This window comes from Bombus vosnesenskii, unplaced genomic scaffold, assembly GCF_011952255.1.
Source record: "Bombus vosnesenskii isolate JDL3184/JDL3185 unplaced genomic scaffold, Bvos_JDL3184-5_v1.1 scf7180000013320, whole genome shotgun sequence".
Taxonomy (NCBI): Eukaryota; Metazoa; Arthropoda; class Insecta; order Hymenoptera; family Apidae; genus Bombus; species Bombus vosnesenskii.
The window spans coordinates 422,735-443,409 of NW_022882965.1; the positions used below are offsets into that span (position 1 = coordinate 422,735).

The 20,675-nt window shown below is 35.0% G+C and overlaps 1 protein-coding gene across 1 annotated transcript; it reads right to left on the reverse strand.

Annotated features, from left to right (window-relative positions):
* Nucleotides 1-14,700: 14,700 nt before the first annotated feature.
* LOC117235839 (D-xylose transporter-like) lies at nt 14,701-20,034 on the reverse strand. Its single transcript, XM_033498245.1, has 11 exons — nt 19,631-20,034; nt 19,312-19,530; nt 18,858-19,020; nt 18,457-18,578; nt 18,144-18,388; nt 17,689-17,831; nt 17,098-17,272; nt 16,881-16,995; nt 16,454-16,613; nt 16,217-16,344; nt 14,701-16,148 (listed from the first exon to the last, which is right to left on the reverse strand). Exons 1-11 carry the CDS (start codon nt 19,695-19,697, stop codon nt 16,099-16,101), a joined length of 1,587 nt encoding a protein of 528 aa, XP_033354136.1. The 5' UTR covers nt 19,698-20,034; the 3' UTR covers nt 14,701-16,098.
* Between the last annotated feature and the right edge of the window lie 641 nt (nt 20,035-20,675).

Consider the following 20,675-nt stretch of genomic DNA (forward strand, 5'->3'; position numbering starts at 1 on the left):
CTAATAATTCACATTTTTTTATTTATTAAAATTTACAATCAATTCTCGCATTGAGAATTTTCAGTAATTTTTTCTGGCGTGGCGCAGTGACATGGCTAATTATTTATAATAAGTTAATACTTATTATAGATAAGTATAATTTATAAGTAAGTATTATGAATAAGTAAATATTACTTAATTTCAATAATTAATTGAATCTAGCGTTAGATCTAGCGGGTGTTTGTTGACTCTTTTGCTATATCTGTCGCTATATTTTGCTATTTCCTCTTTGACTGTTGTTATCTTGAGGTCGCGATGTTTTTCTACGATTTAAAGTTGTTCATTGAGCCCAAGAATACAGTTTTAGGTACATATTCACAATAAACTGTGAATTTTTGTAATATGTTAGGCAAAGGTACCGATACGCGGCGGTACGACGTAGCCATGCTGTATTATTTGTCGGCGCTTGTATAATACAATTTCTGGGTTTAAGCCGCTGGGGAGCGGAACTTTTTTTATGTATTTTCTTTTTTATTTTTTTCTGTCCTGAAAACTTGATCGCAAAACAGGACGCTTCGGTGGTCCGCTTTTTGGGTGCTGTGTAACTTTGGAGAGGGGTGGGGTGAGAGGGAGGGGGCGTGGGAGGGGATGTCAAATAGGTTTATTTACAAATATTTACAGTATTTACAGTTTACACCTGTGTTATGCGCTGTCAGAATTGAGTTCTGTCGGTTTAATGTTCTCTATTATTTTATTATGGGTTCTGTATCCACCAGTATTTTTTTGTGTTTTTTCTGTGTTTGTCTTTGGTGTCTTTCCGGAGGAGAGCCATGGCTTGTATCTCCATCTGGTGTCTGCGGTCTGTCCATTTATGTTTTCTTCGTAGAATATGGTTTTGATCCCTATTTTTCTTTTTATGTGATAAATTATTGGCATGTTGTTTTGGTCCTGAAGGTAGTGGATGTTGTTTTGGTCCTGGAGGTAGCCATTGATGTCGCGATGTATTAATTCGTTGGTGACATACCAGGGTGCATTTATAATGGATCTTAGCGTTTTCAATGTTAGAGTTACTTGCTGTTCCCCATAGTTGGGTTCCGTAGGTCCAGACAGGTTTTATTACGGTCTTATAGAGGATAATTTTATTCTGTGTGTTTAGTTTGGAGCGTCGGCCAGTCAGCCAATAGAATTTTTTGAGTTTGTCTTTTAGTTGCTTCGTTTTGTCTGTGATGTGATTTTTCTAGGTTAATCTCCTGTCCAGGGTCATGCCCAGGTGTCTGACTGTGTCCTTGCTAGGAATTGTTATATTGTCGATGGTGACATGGGGGCAGATTTGTTTTTCGGAGCGTGAAGGTTACGTGTGTGGATTTCTTTTCATTAATTTTCAAGCCCCATTTATGAAACCACTTTTCCATAGAGTCGAGACATCGCTGGAGAGTGGGTGAAATAATTCACATGAATGTAAAAGTTTCACGTTATTGAGCCAGGTATTGTACGAAAATTATTTGCTACTGTTGAGGAGGAATGGATGAATTTGTAAGAGAAAAATATATTGAAATAAATAATAGTATAAATATAAGTATAATGTATAAGTTTATGCTGATCCATATCTTCACTCTCATAGTGTTACAATATAATAGAATCAATAGGGAGCACGTGCATACATTTAAAAGGCATTACCAAAAAAGTTAACCTTGTAGGTCAAGCTAAAGGTTACAAGCAACATAAATAAAAATCTATTTATTAGCTCCTTTGTTCCTAGACCTTGTAACCCGAAACATAATTTATATTCAAGGGCACAATAATGAGGATCTCTCTTTATTTAGAATACTTTTTGTTTCACCAAATTCTATTTTCTATGCAACAGTGATCTCCAGGTCATGAATATACAAAAATAAAGATGTAGAATTTTTCTTAATGTAATTACTTCAACAGTTGCTGTACAGTATTCTAGATAGTGAAAATACATAATTAATGAAGCACTGAACGTGTTAAAGAAAAATTGAGGTCCTTTCATGTGCTATTTAAATTGAAAGCAGATTATTCTTGAGTGATTCGTGATAAAATATGAAAAACAGTATGTGCTAAGAGGAATACCAAAGCAAAAAAGATTTTAGTAATTCTACAATTAAAGTCGTGCACAAAAATATTTTGTACTGTCGCGAAATTTGCAAAGAAAAATACATAGATTATCTCCGATAAGAATCTGTTCTAAGCAACACTGTGGCAAGACCTACCACCAGATGCCAACGGTTGAACAGGTTAATTACCGAGCAGCGACCAGTTTTATCTTCAGGCTGTTGCCGCGAAAAGTTTCCCGACCCCCCGGTAAATTCAAGGATCACTCGTTCCTAGAAACGTAATTACGCTGTGAAACACCGTGGCGATGCGTCGAGATGTTTAAAAAACTCCTAGTAGGGAATAACGTAAAATCATGGTGAACTAAAAAGGAATTAATAAAGCTAACATGTACGCATCTTTTTTTTCATTCTGACAGCAGCGTGATGAAACGGAACTTCGTGTCAATCGTGATTAACCACTGCGAAGAATATTGACGCCACTTCCACGATGAACGTGTGAAACGGATGCGTCGTCGCCATTGCGTAACAATCGTAAGCGTCGTTTATTAGACAACCGTGGCCCGCTTGAAATTCACTTCTCACGTAACTCGTCAACAACCGTGATATCGACACGAGAAGGAAATAATGACTCCATGATAGAGGAAAGGGAGCTCTCCGGCAAAAGCAATCGCCTCTGTCTTTTTCTCTTTCTCCACGCTCGCTGGCGAATGTGTAACGCAAGGTCCGTTAATTACCACAGATTTCTATCAGCCTTAACTAGAAACGGTGCGTTTATTCATCGCGCTCTCCGCACAAGAGCAAAAGACACGATATCAATCAAATCGGACAAAAACGGTTTGTGGTATATGTGCAGCACGTGATGAGAGACTAGAGGCGCGGATGAATTAGAAGCGATTCTCGTGTGGAAAAATAAACTTTAACACGAGCGCTACCAACCTCGTCAAAATAGCGGATATTAGGTCTTTTGTTTTTAGAAGTATTTGGTTAAAAGTATCTGCAAGGGTGCAGATGCTTTTGTGATATTATTGTTGAGTTAATTGAGATAGAAATATAACTGTACATATTTATCTATTTATACTATATATTATCTATGTCTATTATAGCGGACATTAGGTTTTTTGTTTTTAGAAATATTAAGAAGGCTGGGAGAGTGCAAATGCTTTTGTGATGTTAATGTTGAGTTAATTGAGATAGAAATGTGACTGTACATATTTATTTATTTCTATTATACATTATCTGTATCTCATATATTATATATTATTTATATTTATTGTAATGGATATTAGGTCTTTTGTTTTTAGAAGCATTTGGAAGGCTGCAAGAGTGTAAATGCGTTTGTGATATTATTGTTGAGTTAACTGAGATAGGAATGTGACTGTACATATTTACCTATTTATATTATATATTATCTATGTCTATTATAGCGGATATTAGGTCTTTTGTTTTTAGAAGTATTTGGAAGGCTGGGAAAGTGCAAATGTTTTTGTGACGTTAATGTTGAGTTAATTGAGATAGAAATGTGACTGTACATATTTATATTATATATTATCTATGTCTATTATAGCGGTCATTAGGTCTTTTGTTTTTAGAATATATTAAGAAGGCTTTTGTTTTTAGAAGTATTTGGAAGGCTGGGAAAGTGCAAATGTTTTTGTGATGTTAATGTTGAGTTAATTGAGATAGAAATGTGACTGTACATATTTATATTATATATTATCTATGTTTATTATAGCGGACATTAGGTTTTTTGTTTTTAGAAATATTAAGAAGGCTGCAAGAGTGCAGATGCTTTTGTGATGTTATTGTTGAGTTAATTGATATAGAAATGTAACTGTACATATTTACCTATTTATATTATGTATTATCTATATCTATTATAATGAATATTAGGTCTTTTGTTTTTAGAAGCATTTGGAAGGCTGCAAGAGTGCAGATGCTTTTGTGATATTATTGTCGAGTTAATTGAGATAGAAATGTGACTGTACATATTTAGTTATTTGCTTTCGTTAGTATTTATTGTTGAGGTTGAGGTTGACTGATTGTAGAACGAGTGGATGAATTTGTAATAGAAAAGTATACTGAAATAAATAAAGGTATAAGTTTATGCCGATTCAGATCCTTACTATCTTAGTGTTACTAGATAATGGGATGATAGAGAGCACGTTCATATATTTATAGCAAAAGGACATTACCAAAAAGGTTAGCCTTATAGCTTTGGCTAGAGGCTACAGGGAATATAAATAGGAATCTGTTTATTATTTCCTTTGTTCTTACACCTTGCAAACCAAAACATAATGTATATCAAAGGTACAATAATATGCACCTTTCCTTATTTAGAATATTTCTGCCTAATAGCAGTTTCCAGGTCACGGATATACATAAATAAAGATGTAGAATTTTTCTTGAAGTAGCTACTTCAACATTTATTACAGTAAATATATTAAAGACTGGCAATGGCGTCTGGAATTGTATAGAAGTACGTAAGTACATTTTTAAAAATGTTTTACAAACTCCTTTTACAAACTCGCTTATAATCACTATTTTAATATCTCTGTTTAATACTATAGCCTAAGCAATTAAATCCAAATTAATTATATACCTAACAAGTTCCTCAGAAGATAAATATGACATAATATTTTTATATTTTATTATTCCTGAGTGGGGAGGGGCATGATCGTGTCTATCACCTCCTGTCTGCATCCGCCGCTAAAGATTGGTAGTCTTCGTTTATGTTAGTCTGTTATACAATTTGTTTGTATGAAGTGTTTTTTCATTTTTCCATTGGAATGTTCCCAATCTTTTGTAATCAATTGCGAGAGCATAATCTACAAGTAGAAATACGGACAAAATTTTATATGAAATCTGGCTGAAAATATTTTTATATAAAATTATATACAACATTGTAAAATATAAAAAATTAATCTATTATAGAATCTACTAATATCCAATTCTAGTCAAGAAAAACAATATAAATATAAATATAATAAATATGATTAATCTTCTACAATAATTTAATTTTTTAACAACACATTCATAGTTGAACTTCACGTGACATTCTTTTTCATTTTCACTTGCAAATTATGTGCTTATAATTCTTCAAGAAAAACCGGAACCATTCTATACGCTTATCTTGTATCTTTCTCATGAAATTCCTCTAAATACAAAAACCACAAGATAAGAACGAAGGAAAAAACTAAGTCGATCGTCGACCAGCGTGGAATCGTGTCGCAATTTCCTTTCGGTTCGCTATCGACATAGATTTCGACCAACACAGCACACATTCCGATGCACGTGCGTTCGATGACAAACTGACGTTTACCACAAAAAATTCGATCAAACACGCCTGTCCCCACAGCTGTCTCGCGTAAAATGCGAGCATCGCGAGACGACTCGTCTCATCGTTCACCCAAGTCAACTTGTTCAGAACGGTTGATTAATGAACGTGATTATGCAAAGTGGATCAGTATCTCTAAGTCGCTGGACCAGGCTTATCTCGTCGACGGTGACGCCGCGCTGTCTTCTGACGCGAATTCTGCAGCACTACTGATAATTAAGGACGTTGATTTGCAAATTTTCCTTTGGGTAGAAGTGACGCAACTTCCCATCAATTTCCTTTCTGAATTTATGTTTTTCTTTAAGGGTTGTTGGTTACAAAAAAAAAATTCAGTATCTCAAGGTCAGTAACCTAAACATTAAGTCACTATAGTCTGAACCATATTCAGATATTTGTATCATTGATAAATTCTTGGATCGCAATAGAAAGGAGTCGTTTTATTTTAATAGTGAATTGTAAAATAAAGTATGTAAAGCATGACATAGTCGTTAGTCTAGAAATGAAGAAAAAATATATACGAATATACATATTCCAAAATACAAATTATAACTGCAGAAACTAATTGTCACTGAGGGCAGTCTAATCAAAATACACTGATCTCGAATTTCTATATAATTAACTATATAATTAAGATCATATACACTAATGAAGATAGTATACACTGATAGCATCCGAACAAATCGACATTTTATGGCGAATAATCGTAAAAAGACGTCAGAGAGCTCAAGCTTCCAGACTTAAAAAGATCAATGAAGCTTTTGAAGATTCGAACAGATCTTAGCCTTGGACATGTTTTCCAACGAGTATCGACTTACTATTAATACTCGTTAACTTGATAATATATCTTTTTCAATTGAGGCGATGTAATTAGCAATAAAGTATCGTATTATTCTAATTCGTATGGTTGCCATTTCTATATCGATTTCTTCTATTTACGAAGATAAGCCTTTTTATCGTGACTTCTCAACTTTGATCGAAAGCTGAGAAATCTCTCGAAAACTATTAGCGGTTTCTAGATAAAAACCGTAGGAGAACGTCCGTGTGGAGAACCATGCGTCAGAGTTTAATTATTACGAACCTGTTGGTATGGCGGCGACACAAGGATATCCGCAGATTGAGTCGCTTCTTCGGGATGACAATCTCCCTGTCGAGCTGCCATTCAGCTACTCGTCGGTGGTCTTTGAGGACCTATCACGGAGACTGCTTCGTCATTGTCACCGGAAGTAGCGTGTTCGCGTCACAAACGGCTGAAAATCTCGATAAAATCAACCTACTCTACCGTTCTCGTTGATCATTGCATTAAGTTTTGTTTTATTGTATGATTAGCACTAACTATCAAAATATCATTTTTTCACAGAAATTTTGTGAATCTACAATCATGTATGTTCGAGTTTGAATAATTCTTTATAAAATACACCTGCTTATGAAAGTATTTGAACACTTATCATAGAAAACTTTTGATCACCATAAACAGCAAATATCAAGGTAAACTTTGAGAAATAGTATTTGTAACATCGGTTTTCTCATTTTTCCAATTTATGGAATTGATCAGTAGCTAAATTATTGAAATATTGAATACGTTTATTCTGGAAATATTGAGCCACGTGTATCCTGAAACATAAAAATACAAGGCGTATCGATGACTTTATCGATTCTATCAATTTTGCTAATCGTAGCGCGAAATTTCGTCTTCGTATTCCATGATCAAATATTGAATGCGTTTATTCTGGAAATATTCGGTTACGAATGACCTAAAACATAAAAATACGAAGTCGTATCGATCGCTTTATGTCTCTTGCTATTCTTATACCAAAGAAAAAGGGCATTCCACTAATAAAAATCGTTGTCCAAGTAAGAGAAGCGAGAAGATATTTACAGCAATAGAACGCGACCACTCAAGAGGAGGTCGCTAAATCAAAAAAACGAAAGGACGAGGTGAGTAAGGTGAGAGTAAACAAGATGAACGTTAATGCCAAAGCACGCTAGTTATTTTCATTTTCACTGACTCAGGCGGAAACGATTTGCTCCGTAACGAAGTTAACACATTGTCCATTGATAATGCAGCAATTAGTGGATTTAATATGCACAGCTGTACAATCGTAAACGTTGACAACGCGAACGTGCATGGAAGATATCTCAATGAAGATATGTGGCTTCAATGAAATTCAAAACACAACGTTATCCTATATACAGGGTGGTTGGCAACTGGTGGTACAAGCGGAAAGGGGGCGATTCTAGGCGAAAAAAGAAGTCGAAAATATAGAATAAAAATTTTTCGTTTGAGGCTTTGCTTTCGAGAAAATCGACTTTGAATTTTCGCTCGGTACGCGTACGGTACGTTATAACGGATCTCACTGTAGATCGTTGTCTCGATGGAAAAATTAAAAAAAAAAATTGAAAAAAATTTTTATTCTATTCTTTTTTCGCGCAGAATCACCCCCTTTCCGCTTGTACCACCAGTTGTCAACCACCCTGTATACAATTTTTTTTTTTTTTTTTTAATTTTTCCATCGAGACAACGATCTACAGTGAGATCCGTTATAACGAGACGCGATAAAGTGCACGCGTACCGAGCGAAAATTCAAAGTCAATTTTCTCGAAAACAAAGCCTCGAACGAAAAATTTTTATTCTATGTTTTCGACTTCTTTTTCCGCGTAGAATCACCCCCTTTTCGCTCGTACCACCAGTTACCAACCACCCTGTATAATACAATATCGTATAATACAACGTAATACAATAATTCTGTATAATATAAACGACGTAAGATATATGACAAGGAATTTGGAATGAAAAATTGAGAAAATAATTGTTTCTTTGTCATCGTTGAGAAACATCTTACCTAACGCAATAAAACAGTAATTCATAAATAATTCATTTTACCTACGAACTGTGAAAAGGTACGTTGCCTTACGGAATGTTAAACGAAGTCCCCGTGAAACGCAGAGAGATCAAAGGTTTCTCAAACGTGTATCGCCAAGATAATTTCAAAATTACGATATTACGTTACACGGTGGTAAACACACACTGTACGACTAAATAGAAAATCAACGTGTTGGCAATCTCGACGGGAGATCTTGGAAGCTTCAGGCAAAATCGAAAAGTATAATAGAAAGAAACGACGGGGAGAGGTGAGAAGAGGAGACGTTGGCGAGGAATGAAAGCAGAGTGAGGAACCACGAAAGACAAGTATCAGGAAGAGAGGCCGGGTTTTGCAGCGTACTGGCAACGGGAAGAGGCGAACAAGGAAGCCGTGGGGAGGTCGTAAGAAGGCATAACGAGGAAGAAAGAATTGAACAAGAACGGTAAGGAGCCAAGGAGTCACACGGTGTTCCATAGGCATAGCGGATCTCGACGTAGCGGTAGATACTTTCAGATAATACTCTTATTTACATAGGTAGGTGCATAAATGAAAAGCAATGCGATGCATCGGAGTGCGCATATGGCCGACGAGTTATACATATCTGGGTAAGTGGATGCAGGCCCGTTCCTGAACCCACTTTGAGCTCTTTAACGACGATTATTTTCGATATCATGCAGATTACCTGTGTTAATAATGCGTTTATTTAATAGATCCGCGCGTTTAATTGCTTACAATGGACCACCCGTTCGATGCAAACCGCTTACTCGGTTGATATGGATCGTTTATTAATAAATGTACAGTAGTCTTGGACATTTAAATATTTTATAATATAAATAAATAAAATGGAATATTTTACTTTCTCTAATGTTTCTAGTGGAACTTGGAATTACAAATATCCTGTTATTTAAAGTGTACTCCACATATTGATTATTTCAGGAATAGTTGTACACCATTTTTATATCATTTTTATATCATAGTAGTTGATACGAACTGAACAAATATTGCAAATATAAATATCGTAAAGATAGATAGTAAGAAAAGGAGCAAACCTGTCTTAAGTAGGTAAGCTTCATAAAATTGTAAAAGAAGGTAGGAGGAGAAGTAGTAACAAGAAAATATTAAGCAGATTCTTGTAATTCTTTCCCATAACAAGAATGTTCAAAAATACAGAATTTAAGATAACTGTTTTCCATTTGTGACAGAGTTTGTTAGGTAGCATTACATTCGTTATCATCTGTTTCTGATTATTGGTGCTGTAACTGTTTAAGCAGGCAACAGATTACAGGAAATGAACTTGCACTATTTCCAAAATAATTGATTATGCAATGCCATTTATTAGGAAAACCTCCATTGATTAAAACAAACGAATATTTTAAGTTTAAATTAAAAACTTTTCATATTAATAAATTCTATAAATGAAAGTTTATGAATAATTTATAAATAAATTTAGAAATAAAAAGTTTACGTTAAAGTGTACGTAAATTCTTCGTTTTTTCAATTTTTTCACAAAATGGATTTGCCACTCAAAATATATGGTCGAATTAAGATAAAATTTAACACAATAGTCCAGAAAATACTAACCATTTGCACATATAAAAGCCACATAAAACGATGGAATGTATTTGCAGAAGGTCACTTAGTTTCATTCATTTATTGACGTAAGTCATAACAAATTTTGTGTTTAAATATTTAATATTGCCATTATATCACACGTTTAAAAATGCGATGTGAATTGAAAATCTCGCTTTCAAAATGACGCTTTTACCCTTTTCAAACGCTCAAGACATTCTTCCAAAAGAAATTCATCATCAAATTGCAGCATTTTACGGTAATAAAGTTATAGATGAATCATTGATCAGACGATGGGTGTGTGGATTCAGTAGACAAACTGTATGTGATTACAGTTGTGATTACGCCTGTCTCTCATTCCAGAGAAGCTCAAGAACGTGCCTGCGACTTCATTGCAAATGATAGACGCGTCAAACGAGTCAGATTACCATTTTCTTTTTCTTTTTTTGCAAAACATAAAGAGTTTTCTGGTCGATAATCGTTTCAGAAGAAACGATGATTTAAACGACGGCGTAAGACGATGGTTATGCGAACTGGCAGTGGAAATGTATGAATGAAGGTATATGCAAAATTCGTATAACGTTAGGACAAGCGTTGGAATGGGGCTGGTGGTTGTATTGAAAAATAACTTAGTATATATACTACTTATTTCGAAACTATTTATTTCAGATGATATCGATCCAAATCAAATTTTAACTTGGAAAACCACACTGTGAATGTAGCTAAATTGCGCTAAAATTGATATCAATTTCTCAAGGAAGTTAACAAATTGAAGGAAAGTCCTAAATGATATATCGCATTAAACAACGTTAGCAACATTCACGCTTACAAATAGGTGATTAATTTCATTAATTAAAACAGCAATAGCAAACTGTCTAAGAGAAAATAAAGCAAATATCGCGGTTGCATGTTCGTGTGCGTATGAAAATATTTGCAAAAAGAAACCAATTTTTATTAATATGCCAATGACTTGATGAAATGTAAAGCCTAACATCGTTTACGTTCATCCAGTTAAGTTCTCGTTCGATGAATCGATTGATTATTACCTCGCTATTTCCTTCCGCGAGGGAATTCAGGGATTTCGTTGCTTTATTTTCACCGCGATCTCGCGTAACAAGTTTCTTCTCCTGGAGAAGCTTCAATTTTCTACAAAAGGAACAATTATTTCGTTGATTTGCACAGTGCAGAGTCAACAGCGTTAACTGTCACTTACGATAATGATAGTCGCGAATGACTCACAACCTTCGATTAAGCAAATGTTACAACTTATCAAACATACGACTAATTATGTAATTGCAAGCCGCGTTTATCTTCTGGCCTTCGCCGGTTACTAGGATTAAAAAGCTCCTTTCTCGGCTTTTATACGTTGCGTGCTTCGAGGAACTTGTATTTTACACCTTGGTATTTGTTTTGATTTTCTGCACGGAAGAATAACAGGTCGTTAAGGAAGCGGATTATTCTCAGAAAGATTTACATTCTTCGACTATCGAATTACATAAAATACTTACCATTCTCAACCTTTTCAGTTTTTAGTCAAATTGTCAGGTGTGAGGAAACTTTATATGCATAGCAAAGTTTGTTAGTTACCAGTATCTAATTTATGTTTATTTTCCTTATCTCTATTGCCATTCATTATAAACATTACGTACTTAACTTATGCAAATATCTTGAATTTTTGTTTTCTAATCGAGCAACGTTATGGTCGAGAATGAGTTCATAAAGGATGTGAGCAGCTTCTAATCATTCTGAATGATATCCAAGTTGGATGAATTGCCTAGCTATGAAAGTACTTACCAAAGTATAATACATCGGGGCCTTTTTTTGGAAAGTTTGGCAAGGTACCCGATACTTTAGTCCAGGCTTTTTATTATAGCTGTACTTAAATACTAAAACTGAGAAATATTTGTTTATGATCTAATCCGAGTATGCGTGTTAGAGGGACATGTACCTAACAGAGGTATGGAGTAATTATATAGTTCTCCTTAAAAACAAAGATTGACCCGAGGGGTCCAGAGAGGTACGGACAGGAGTGTATAAGGGCAGTTTCACTTGGACCGAGATTCAGTCAGATAAGTTCTACTTGTACTGTGGACAAGTACGTTGAGACACGGCCGAATCGTGGATCAGTGAATTGAGTTCGACTTAGACTGTGGCTGAAATCGCATTCGTCATCACGTTGACCGTGGATTCGTTATCGAACCTAAATTCATTATCATCAACATCTCGATTATCTAATCGTCGCTATCACTTGTTACACTCTGTAATAATCACATTTGTATCAGTAAAATATCATCTATAGTAACATAACAACGATGGCCAATTCACGTGAAGATTCATTATACGCCCCTAACTCCAATGATAAGCCGACATATACAGGGTGGTTGGTAACTGGTGGTACAAGCGGAAAGGGGGTGATTCTACGCGAAAAAAGAAGTCGAAAACATAGAATAAAAATTTTTCGTTCGAGGCTTTGTTTTCGAGAAAATCGACTTTGAATTTTCGCTCGGTACGCGTGCACTTTATCACGTCTCGTTATAACGGATCTCACTGTAGATCGTGGTCTCGATGGAAAAATTAAAAAATAGAAAAAAGAAGTCGGAAATATAGAATAAAAAATGTTTTCTTTCCATTGAGACAACGATCTAATCAGTGAGATCCGTTATAACGTACCGCACGCGTACCGAGCGAAAATTCAAAGTCGATTTTCTCGAAAGCGAAGCCTCAAACGAAAAATTTTTATTCTATGTTTTCGACTTCCTTTTTCGCGTAGAATCACCCCCTTTTCGCTCGTACCACTAGTTACCAACCACCTTGTATATGTAACGAATATTCTCATTCAGACAAAATTTAATAGATGATATTGATCCATTGATTGATATTTAGAAATTTAGACTTGGAAAATCACACCTAAAACTTACCTAAATTGCGTTAAAATTGATATAGATTTCTCAAGGAAGTTGTAAAACAGAAAGAAGTCGATCCAATTTCATCGTCACCGAATGAAATCCGCATTAAATTTCGCAGTGACGGCACCGTCATAAATTAAAGGGTAAAGGCAGTACCGGAGTGCGGTCTTCAGCCGGAGGGCGGTCATTTTACACCTTTGTTGTTGTTTCCCGAGGACATTCTCGGTTTCTTGCCTAGAGGATATTTCTTACTATTTCCATGAGAAACTGTCAAGCTTATTGCACTCGTTTCTTCGAAATGGAATAAATAAATCCATACCCAGGGTGGTCCCTCGAAAAAAAAAAAAAAAAACAGTAATTCTAATTGCATTTTCAAAACTTAAATGAAAAATATTTTCCTAAATCTCCTTAGATCTCCCACAGACTTTATACAGTCTAACACAGTAATCATTTATAAGTAAGAAATTTTCTACGAGTTACGAATCTACTGCAACTTCAAACCACGAAATTTATTTCTGTTTGAGATAAAGTGTCCTTAAAATCTTAGCTGAGTCGCTTACTGTGATTGCATCGATAAATTACTTTTACTATATAAGACGTCTCGTGTTCTCACGATTATATATACAGTGAGAGCCAAAAGCGAGTATACACCTTGAAGACAGAAAATTTATTCGAAAACTCTTACGCGCATATATTGATAACATTGATTGAAATATATAAAGTAGGAATACAAATTAGTAATAAAAATAAAGTCAATGTTATGCAAATCTTATTTTTGTAAGGTGTATATTTGAAACACAAAGGAGAGAGAAGAGAGAGGAAAGAAAGAGAAACGATGAATACGTCGATGATTCGAGGATTTTGCGGGAAGAGTTAACAGTATCGAGGCGATTCTGATGCGACTGGCTGCTGGTAGCCGTACCCACGCCGTCCGTTCTATTTCTCCGGAAGAAAGAACGATCGAGCGAATAGCAACCGTGAAATCGCGATACGTCTTCGTGTCCGTAAAGAATGATTAGAGGACCGTGGGCCCATCTACGCGATCGTTTTCACAAGACACCCGGAGATGTTGTTATTTTATTCCCTGTAATTCGTCTTTGCGTATTTTCTGATTTCTCTGTCGAATCGATGACTGGTCAAACTCGAACCGTTATTTTCTCAGGCGTGTTTTACGATTAATATTAGATTGTTGCATAATAATATTGTTCTTTTACATTTTACAAATATTTTACATTTATGAAGCATACGATAGTTGTTTTCATTTATTCATTATATTATCGATTATTAGTTACCTAGTGAACCTAATAGTTTCTTACACATACATGAGTAGTAGGTTCTGTTAAAATAATTGAAAGTCAAATCTTATCTATATCTTATCGTATTATAATCCATAAAGATTACTCCGAAGTCAAAGTAGAAATTTAAGAAGAATTCTTTAGTAAATGACGAGAGATAGCCATGTTATGTACAAGAGTTTTTCCATGTTGTAACAATATGGAGCTCTTAGTAGATGAACACTCCAAAGAGAAAAACGCAAAAGCTATGCCAACACGTTTTTCCTCCGACACGTGCGTACGTCTGCGCTCTTCCGTTCCGCAATTTATTCGGAATGCTGTCTTAGGCGCCACCTTGGGTGCTTCTTACGCGAAACGCCAACGAAACGTATACTGCGCCAGTCAACTCCACATTCTACCCCAGCAATTTCTTTCCTCGTGGTATTATTGTGTAATACCATTTAAAGCCTTACATTCGTTACTTTAGGACAAAGAAAGTAAAGTATGCGGTTCAAGTGAACGCATAGCTGTAAACGAGTTCCCTGAGCCTCATTGTGCTTTATTTAAAAGATAATATTGTGAATCAGTAGCGCAAGAGGCGCAGTATTTGCTCAAGTAAAACAAGATTAATTTCTTTTTACGAGTAGCATTTATTGCCATTCGTATCCCGTTAGCCTTATTAAATTTAATCTAGTTATTCTATAAAATATTCTTTTTATTTTATGATACAAGGATCGTAACTGTAACGTCTTAATTAAACTAATAAACACAAATAACATCGAATTACATAAGTGTATAATATGAATTTCTCTAGTAATTCTTGTGATCAAACTAATGATACAATTGATACATTAACATAGACATAATTTCTTAAGCATTTCTGGCAAATTAGATTGTTCAAAAATACACGAAATACGTACAATCCTATACAAAAATATATAAAATATCCATAATATTTATTGAAACAAATCTTCTCTTAGATTCTGTTTCTTTAAACGTAACAAAATTCTTCACAAAAATGTAATCCTACGCTACTATCTGCAATCTATTAGTAAATATAAAATATATGCATGAGATTTGAATGCACCAGTTCACTGGTAGATTGCCGTTTAAGTAAACGAAAGAAGCAAAAACCAAAATCAAATATCAAGCATCATCGCTGCATCTCGTGACAAAATAAAACGTCACGTTGCAATCAATTCGATACCTTGACTTTCTCCCATTCTTCCATTGTAATACGCGCGGTAAGTTTTATGGACACGCGTAATTACTCGATCAACGTGGCTAGCGCGAAGGTGTCGAGATCCCGGGCGCGCGATAAAGCCGCGTCCACACGAAACGCCGGCTGAACGGAGCCGTTGTACGCGGGGGATCGAGAAGAACGAGCATGTGGGTGAAGGCTGCAGCGTGGAGGGCTCTCCAGGATGTGTCGAAAGTGAAACCCAAGGCCCCCGTAGCAGCGTCGTGTTCACGCTGGGCGAGGAACGCCGCGTTCGTCCTCGACGCGCTCGATCATTGTTTTAAACTGAGATCGATCTTCTCCTGAAAATGTGACCGTGAAGAGTGTCCAACTGGAAACATCCCACCCTTTCATTGTCTAACAAACATCGTTGTCGTTGTTTTTGCCTGTATTCGCCTTCGAACGCGTGCTTCCTTGCTTCGATAGATCCTTCTTTCTATTATCCTCTTATTTTGTACGTTTCGTCTTATTGATATCATTCATTTATCTATTTATGTCTTTCTTTAATTATCCGATACTTTTATCTTCCTACTTTTTAAATATTCAAAGTTTGTGAATGTTCCTACATTTTTGATCCTCTTGAAATTTGTCTATTCTTAATGTGAATATTATAGTCATATCAGAGTCTTAAGAAAGGTATCATGGTTCGCTTTGGAAATTTTGATCATGTTAGACTGATTCAAGGATGAGTATACATGTAATTCCTTGGTTTAGTGTTGGAGAACGAGGTCTGTAGGCTATCTGCGATGCGATCTATTATTCGTAGTTAGAGTATGTGTATGTACGTAAAAACTTCTCTATTGGCAAGTTCTTTCAGAGAAGCTTAAATATCGTAACACAATCTTACGTATTTCTTATTATTTAGCTTTCTTGGTCGACGGAAGAAAACACGTTAAAATGGAGCAAACTACAATAAAGAAGAATTATAGTATTTTCAAAAAGAGACACGTTTGACAGCGGGAGAGGGCAACTTACGTAATATCAAGCACGCCAACTGGATCATGGGTACGAAGCATCCTTGAGCCAGTAAAATTGGGAAGAGAAGGTTCCCAATCACCGACCCTATTCTTCCGGCTGACATCACCAGACTCACTGCGATCGCTCTAATTTTAATGGAAGATATTAATTTAATTTGAAATTCTGAATTTTATGTTCCTATAGTAATACCTTAGTTAATATTATTATTTAATTGGTACTATTATTATATTTAACCTTAGAGAAGTTGGAAACATAATAACGGTTGCAGCAATAATTATATTTTGGGTAGTGTTTGTCAATCCAATGAACACACTCGTCAGAATTAGTGTTAGTAATGTGTCAGACGACCAGTTCAGATAAATTATACATAAGAATGCTACTCCGTAAGAAATATCTATAATCATACGTTAATACTATCAATTAAACGCGAAATGTGTAAATATAATACAATAGCGTATAATACACTGATTACCAGAATACTGATTATTGGAATTGTATAATGTATAGTAAAAAATTTGATCAATATTAATATTTACAAATAGCTCAAAATGAGAATAATCTTTCGTACAAAAGCGAAATTATTGAGCGTGTGCCATAAACAGTTCGGATAATCGAGATTTTACTATAATTAGACTATAAAATTTTCATTATAAGCACTTACACAGTAAGATTCTGTATTTCAAAATATTCAGTAGAAAGCTACTCAATAAAATAAGAATGCCTCCAAAGGCAGTTACAACTATCGTATTCACATAAACAGACTCACTCACGACAATCTAGAAAATTCAAAGAATATTATGTAATCAGATAAACACAAGGAGAAATAAAATTTACTGAGAGGGACGATGAAAAAATATTTGCTAAGTAGGCTGCCCCACGTTTGTACAGTTCACGTTCTCTTCAACGGCTACGGAAGTTTCGTCTACGACAGAGAAGAAATCCAAGATCTCGCAAAATGTCGATTTATGTGCTTCTGTTAGATTATGATTCACTGGATCGAAATTTCCTAGTATCGTGAAAAGTTGAGGTTGCCACATACGAATCGTGTTGGTTCTGTAAAATGAAAAACGTAGAAAGATTTACTTAATATCAATTTGTATTCTCTTCTTCCTTGGAATGTCGTCCTTTGATAAGATTGTTTCCTCACTGACGTTTCGTGGATTTTTTTACGATTACTGTTTTCATATCAGTCTTGATAAACGTCACCTCTCGATTTCTTGTCGTTTACGTCTTTTACTGAACACAGCAACGCAACGTCAGTATTTATAGATAAAGCAAATAAGGTCGTTCGTCACAAACATCGTCATTCTGACAAAATGAATCGATTAAAAATTTCATTCTACTAATTACTTTTTAACAACCCATTTGCAAAGTTCCTTGTGACACAATTTCCGGTCACGGATAATTGTGTTTACTCCAAAGTTAATGTAATATTAATTCGTTTCAAAACATTAAAAGGAGATACTCACGTGTACATTGAACCAAATTGCATGACTGTGACCAAGAGAATTCGACTTAAATGTGGAGTAAAGAAAATTGTCTTCTTCTCTATTTTTCCATCGTAGTCGTTATCATTTCCTTCTTTAGGAAATTCGTTTTCTAAATATTGTATCTTAAACAGAAAACATTGACACTGTTGATAAAATCTTTTGTTAAAAAAAATGTATTATTTAATCCAAATATGTCCATCGTGTTTCCAAAAAAATGATTGTAAGGTTTTTGCAGCACTGTTCGCACTGATATTCTTGGGATGAATGATCATTTCTAGAAACTAGCTAATAGCAGTACAAAAATTGAATTAATATATTTATTTTAGGTATCAAATAAAGAAAAATGCAATAGTATTTCGTAGAACATCGCGAAAGATTTGGACATATGTGAGTTAAATTATTTAAAAGCTGAATAAATTGTTCAAACTTCTCACCGGATATTCTTCCGCCGATTTTCCCGTGTTGATGCTATAAATTATCTTGAAAACTTTCAACGCATCCTCCATATGACCCTGAGACATGAGAAACTTTGGACTTTCCGGAAACAGGAAGAGACAACTAACACCGATCAATGTTGGTATTCCACAGATGGAAAGAAAAAGTCTCCAGGAATTGTAGACAAACGCACCGTCCCACAAGACGATGGACCAGCGTTGTGGAATGATGATGAACGCCAGCACTACAAGATTTAGTGATCTGACATATAAACAAGCGTTTTATCTTGATGTCAACTCGCATATACCACACCTGCGCTTACGATATTTCCAGATGTAATGGCAAAACCGACGATCAATGAAATTCTTCCTCTTTCTTTTATTCCATAAAATTCCGAAGTGTAGGCCACGATGGAAGCATGGGGACCGCTTATTCTAACGTACAATATCTATTACACTATGCGTATTCGTGTATTTGTGAGAAACTCAAGTGTAAAAAGTAATTCAAATATTAAAAGAAATTACTTTAAAATATTTTTTATATCTGCTGCAATATTTTATAAATGAAACAAGCATTTATTCAAGTCCGAATTGTTTAATTACGTCAATTAAAATTTGACCTTGCATTGTTATCCGTAATCCAATAATTATTTTTAAACACTCGAATTGACAATTAAGGGTTCAAATAATTTAGAATCTCTGTTATAAACTCACATGAAACCACTAAGGAATTTGAAAGATACAAGCATCCAAAAATTCTGTGAAAACCCTGACAGGAAGTTACAAATGCCATCAGCTATATAGCCATAAAGAAAAACGGCTCTCCTGCCCTTAACATCCGCTATGTAAGCCCATAGAAAACCACTAGAAATCATTCCTAAAAGTTTCAAATAAATGCCTTTAACATATATTCTTATGGACACTAAGATTTTAGACTCAGCGTACTAGTTGGCCCTGATCGAGCAGAAGTGGGATAAGAACAGTCTGTAGCGATCAGTAATATTGATTTAATCAAGTAACTAGTCGCTCACGTGATTGACGTTAACTACATACTTATACAGTTTTTAAATTATGTTAATCATGGTATTTACTTGAGTAAACAAATATATCAAGGAATGGACTTGCGATCGTCGCAACAAAATCTTTTTGACAGAGTTACAATACAAACCTATGTATATGATGGCGTTTAGCACACCCTTCTGAAAGAATGTCATTTGCAAATCGCATTCTGCAGAGGGAAGAATCATCGCTACATTGGAACTGTCGATACTGGTTGCCCATGATACTGGAATAATCGCCAGTAGCAGAAGATATTGAAATTTTCCATAACCAGCTGCGGCAATGGCTGTCTCGAAATCCGCAGACTTCTTCTTTTGACTCGCTTCATCTGTTCGACATACATTGGACAAAATGTTCTTTTAAGAAGCATCTGTTTGAACGATAAAACGATACGATTAAATAAACTGTTCTCCATGAGAAAAACTTACTTGAATCTTTTCTATGCTCTTTGGTAAGCTTATCCGGAACAGCAATGATGCTAACTCTATGTGGCATTTTTATAATTTTCCACGCCGGTCGTAATTTTTATGTGTACCAGATGATTTCTACTATGGACCTTTCTCTGAATTTTGCATGAATCGGTGTATACGTTTTTCTATTTCACTCTGTCGGAGAAATGTGTCGGAGACAGTAACACGCATCTCCTAAAACGGCTTAAATTAAACGAACTGATGAAAGCCATATAGAATGTTGCCGTAACACGTGCACTGGCTCAGATATTCACAAACAGTTTTATCTTTTATGTAAATAACCGTCAGCAGTTCATCACTGGCATTACATATCGAATTAAGATGTAAAGTTATCGTTCGATCGATCAACTAAAGAATAATAAATGTTATAAAAATAATCAGCAGTTTGACCTATCTCAGCATGTCAACATTCGTTAATTATTTTTTCCCATTTTTTTTCATTAAAATTAATTTGATATACGTGCAGAATTCCAGGTTGACAATTAAATATTTATACCACACTAACTGAGTATATTTTTACATTATTTTTACGAAATATACATAAACTGGAGATAACTTCTGAACATTTATTTAAATTGGATCACAATACAAATAGAACTACCACAAACGTAATATAAGCCAGCATCGCGCGACTCACGTGGCTTTAATTATACAATTATCTTTTTGCTCTTGCACGCCAAGTTACTAAGGCAAAACCCATCGGGTTTAAACAGACGATTTTATCGATTAAATTATTCTTTTCCGTTCTTTGAATTTGCTGTTCGAAAAGAGAGCAAAAATAATAGAATATAAAGAAGTAATATCAAATATTTGTAATTCTTATTATTTTCTTTCATTTTCTTTATCATTTCTCCTCTCCTTTCTTAAATGACTGATTCGTTAATTGAAAGAACAATGCTCTTTGCACTTATTCTTGCAAACATTACGAAAGAACACGTTACATTTTCTGCGCCACCTTGGAAAGGATGATTTCAACGACCTTTCTCGCTTATCGGAGATTATT

Bases quoted from the DNA above. Each gene is read 5' to 3' on its own strand.
- LOC117235839 (XM_033498245.1), bottom strand. From the start codon at position 19,697: ATGCCACATAGAGTTAGCATCATTGCTGTTCCGGATAAGCTTACCAAA. The intron at 18,579-18,857 runs GTGAGTTTATAA...ATTGTACGTTAG, and splicing joins AAATTCCTTAGTGGTTTCAT to AATAAGCGGTCCCCATGCTT. The intron at 16,996-17,097 runs GTGGGGCAGCCT...TGAATTTTCTAG, and splicing joins AGAACGTGAACTGTACAAAC to ATTGTCGTGAGTGAGTCTGT.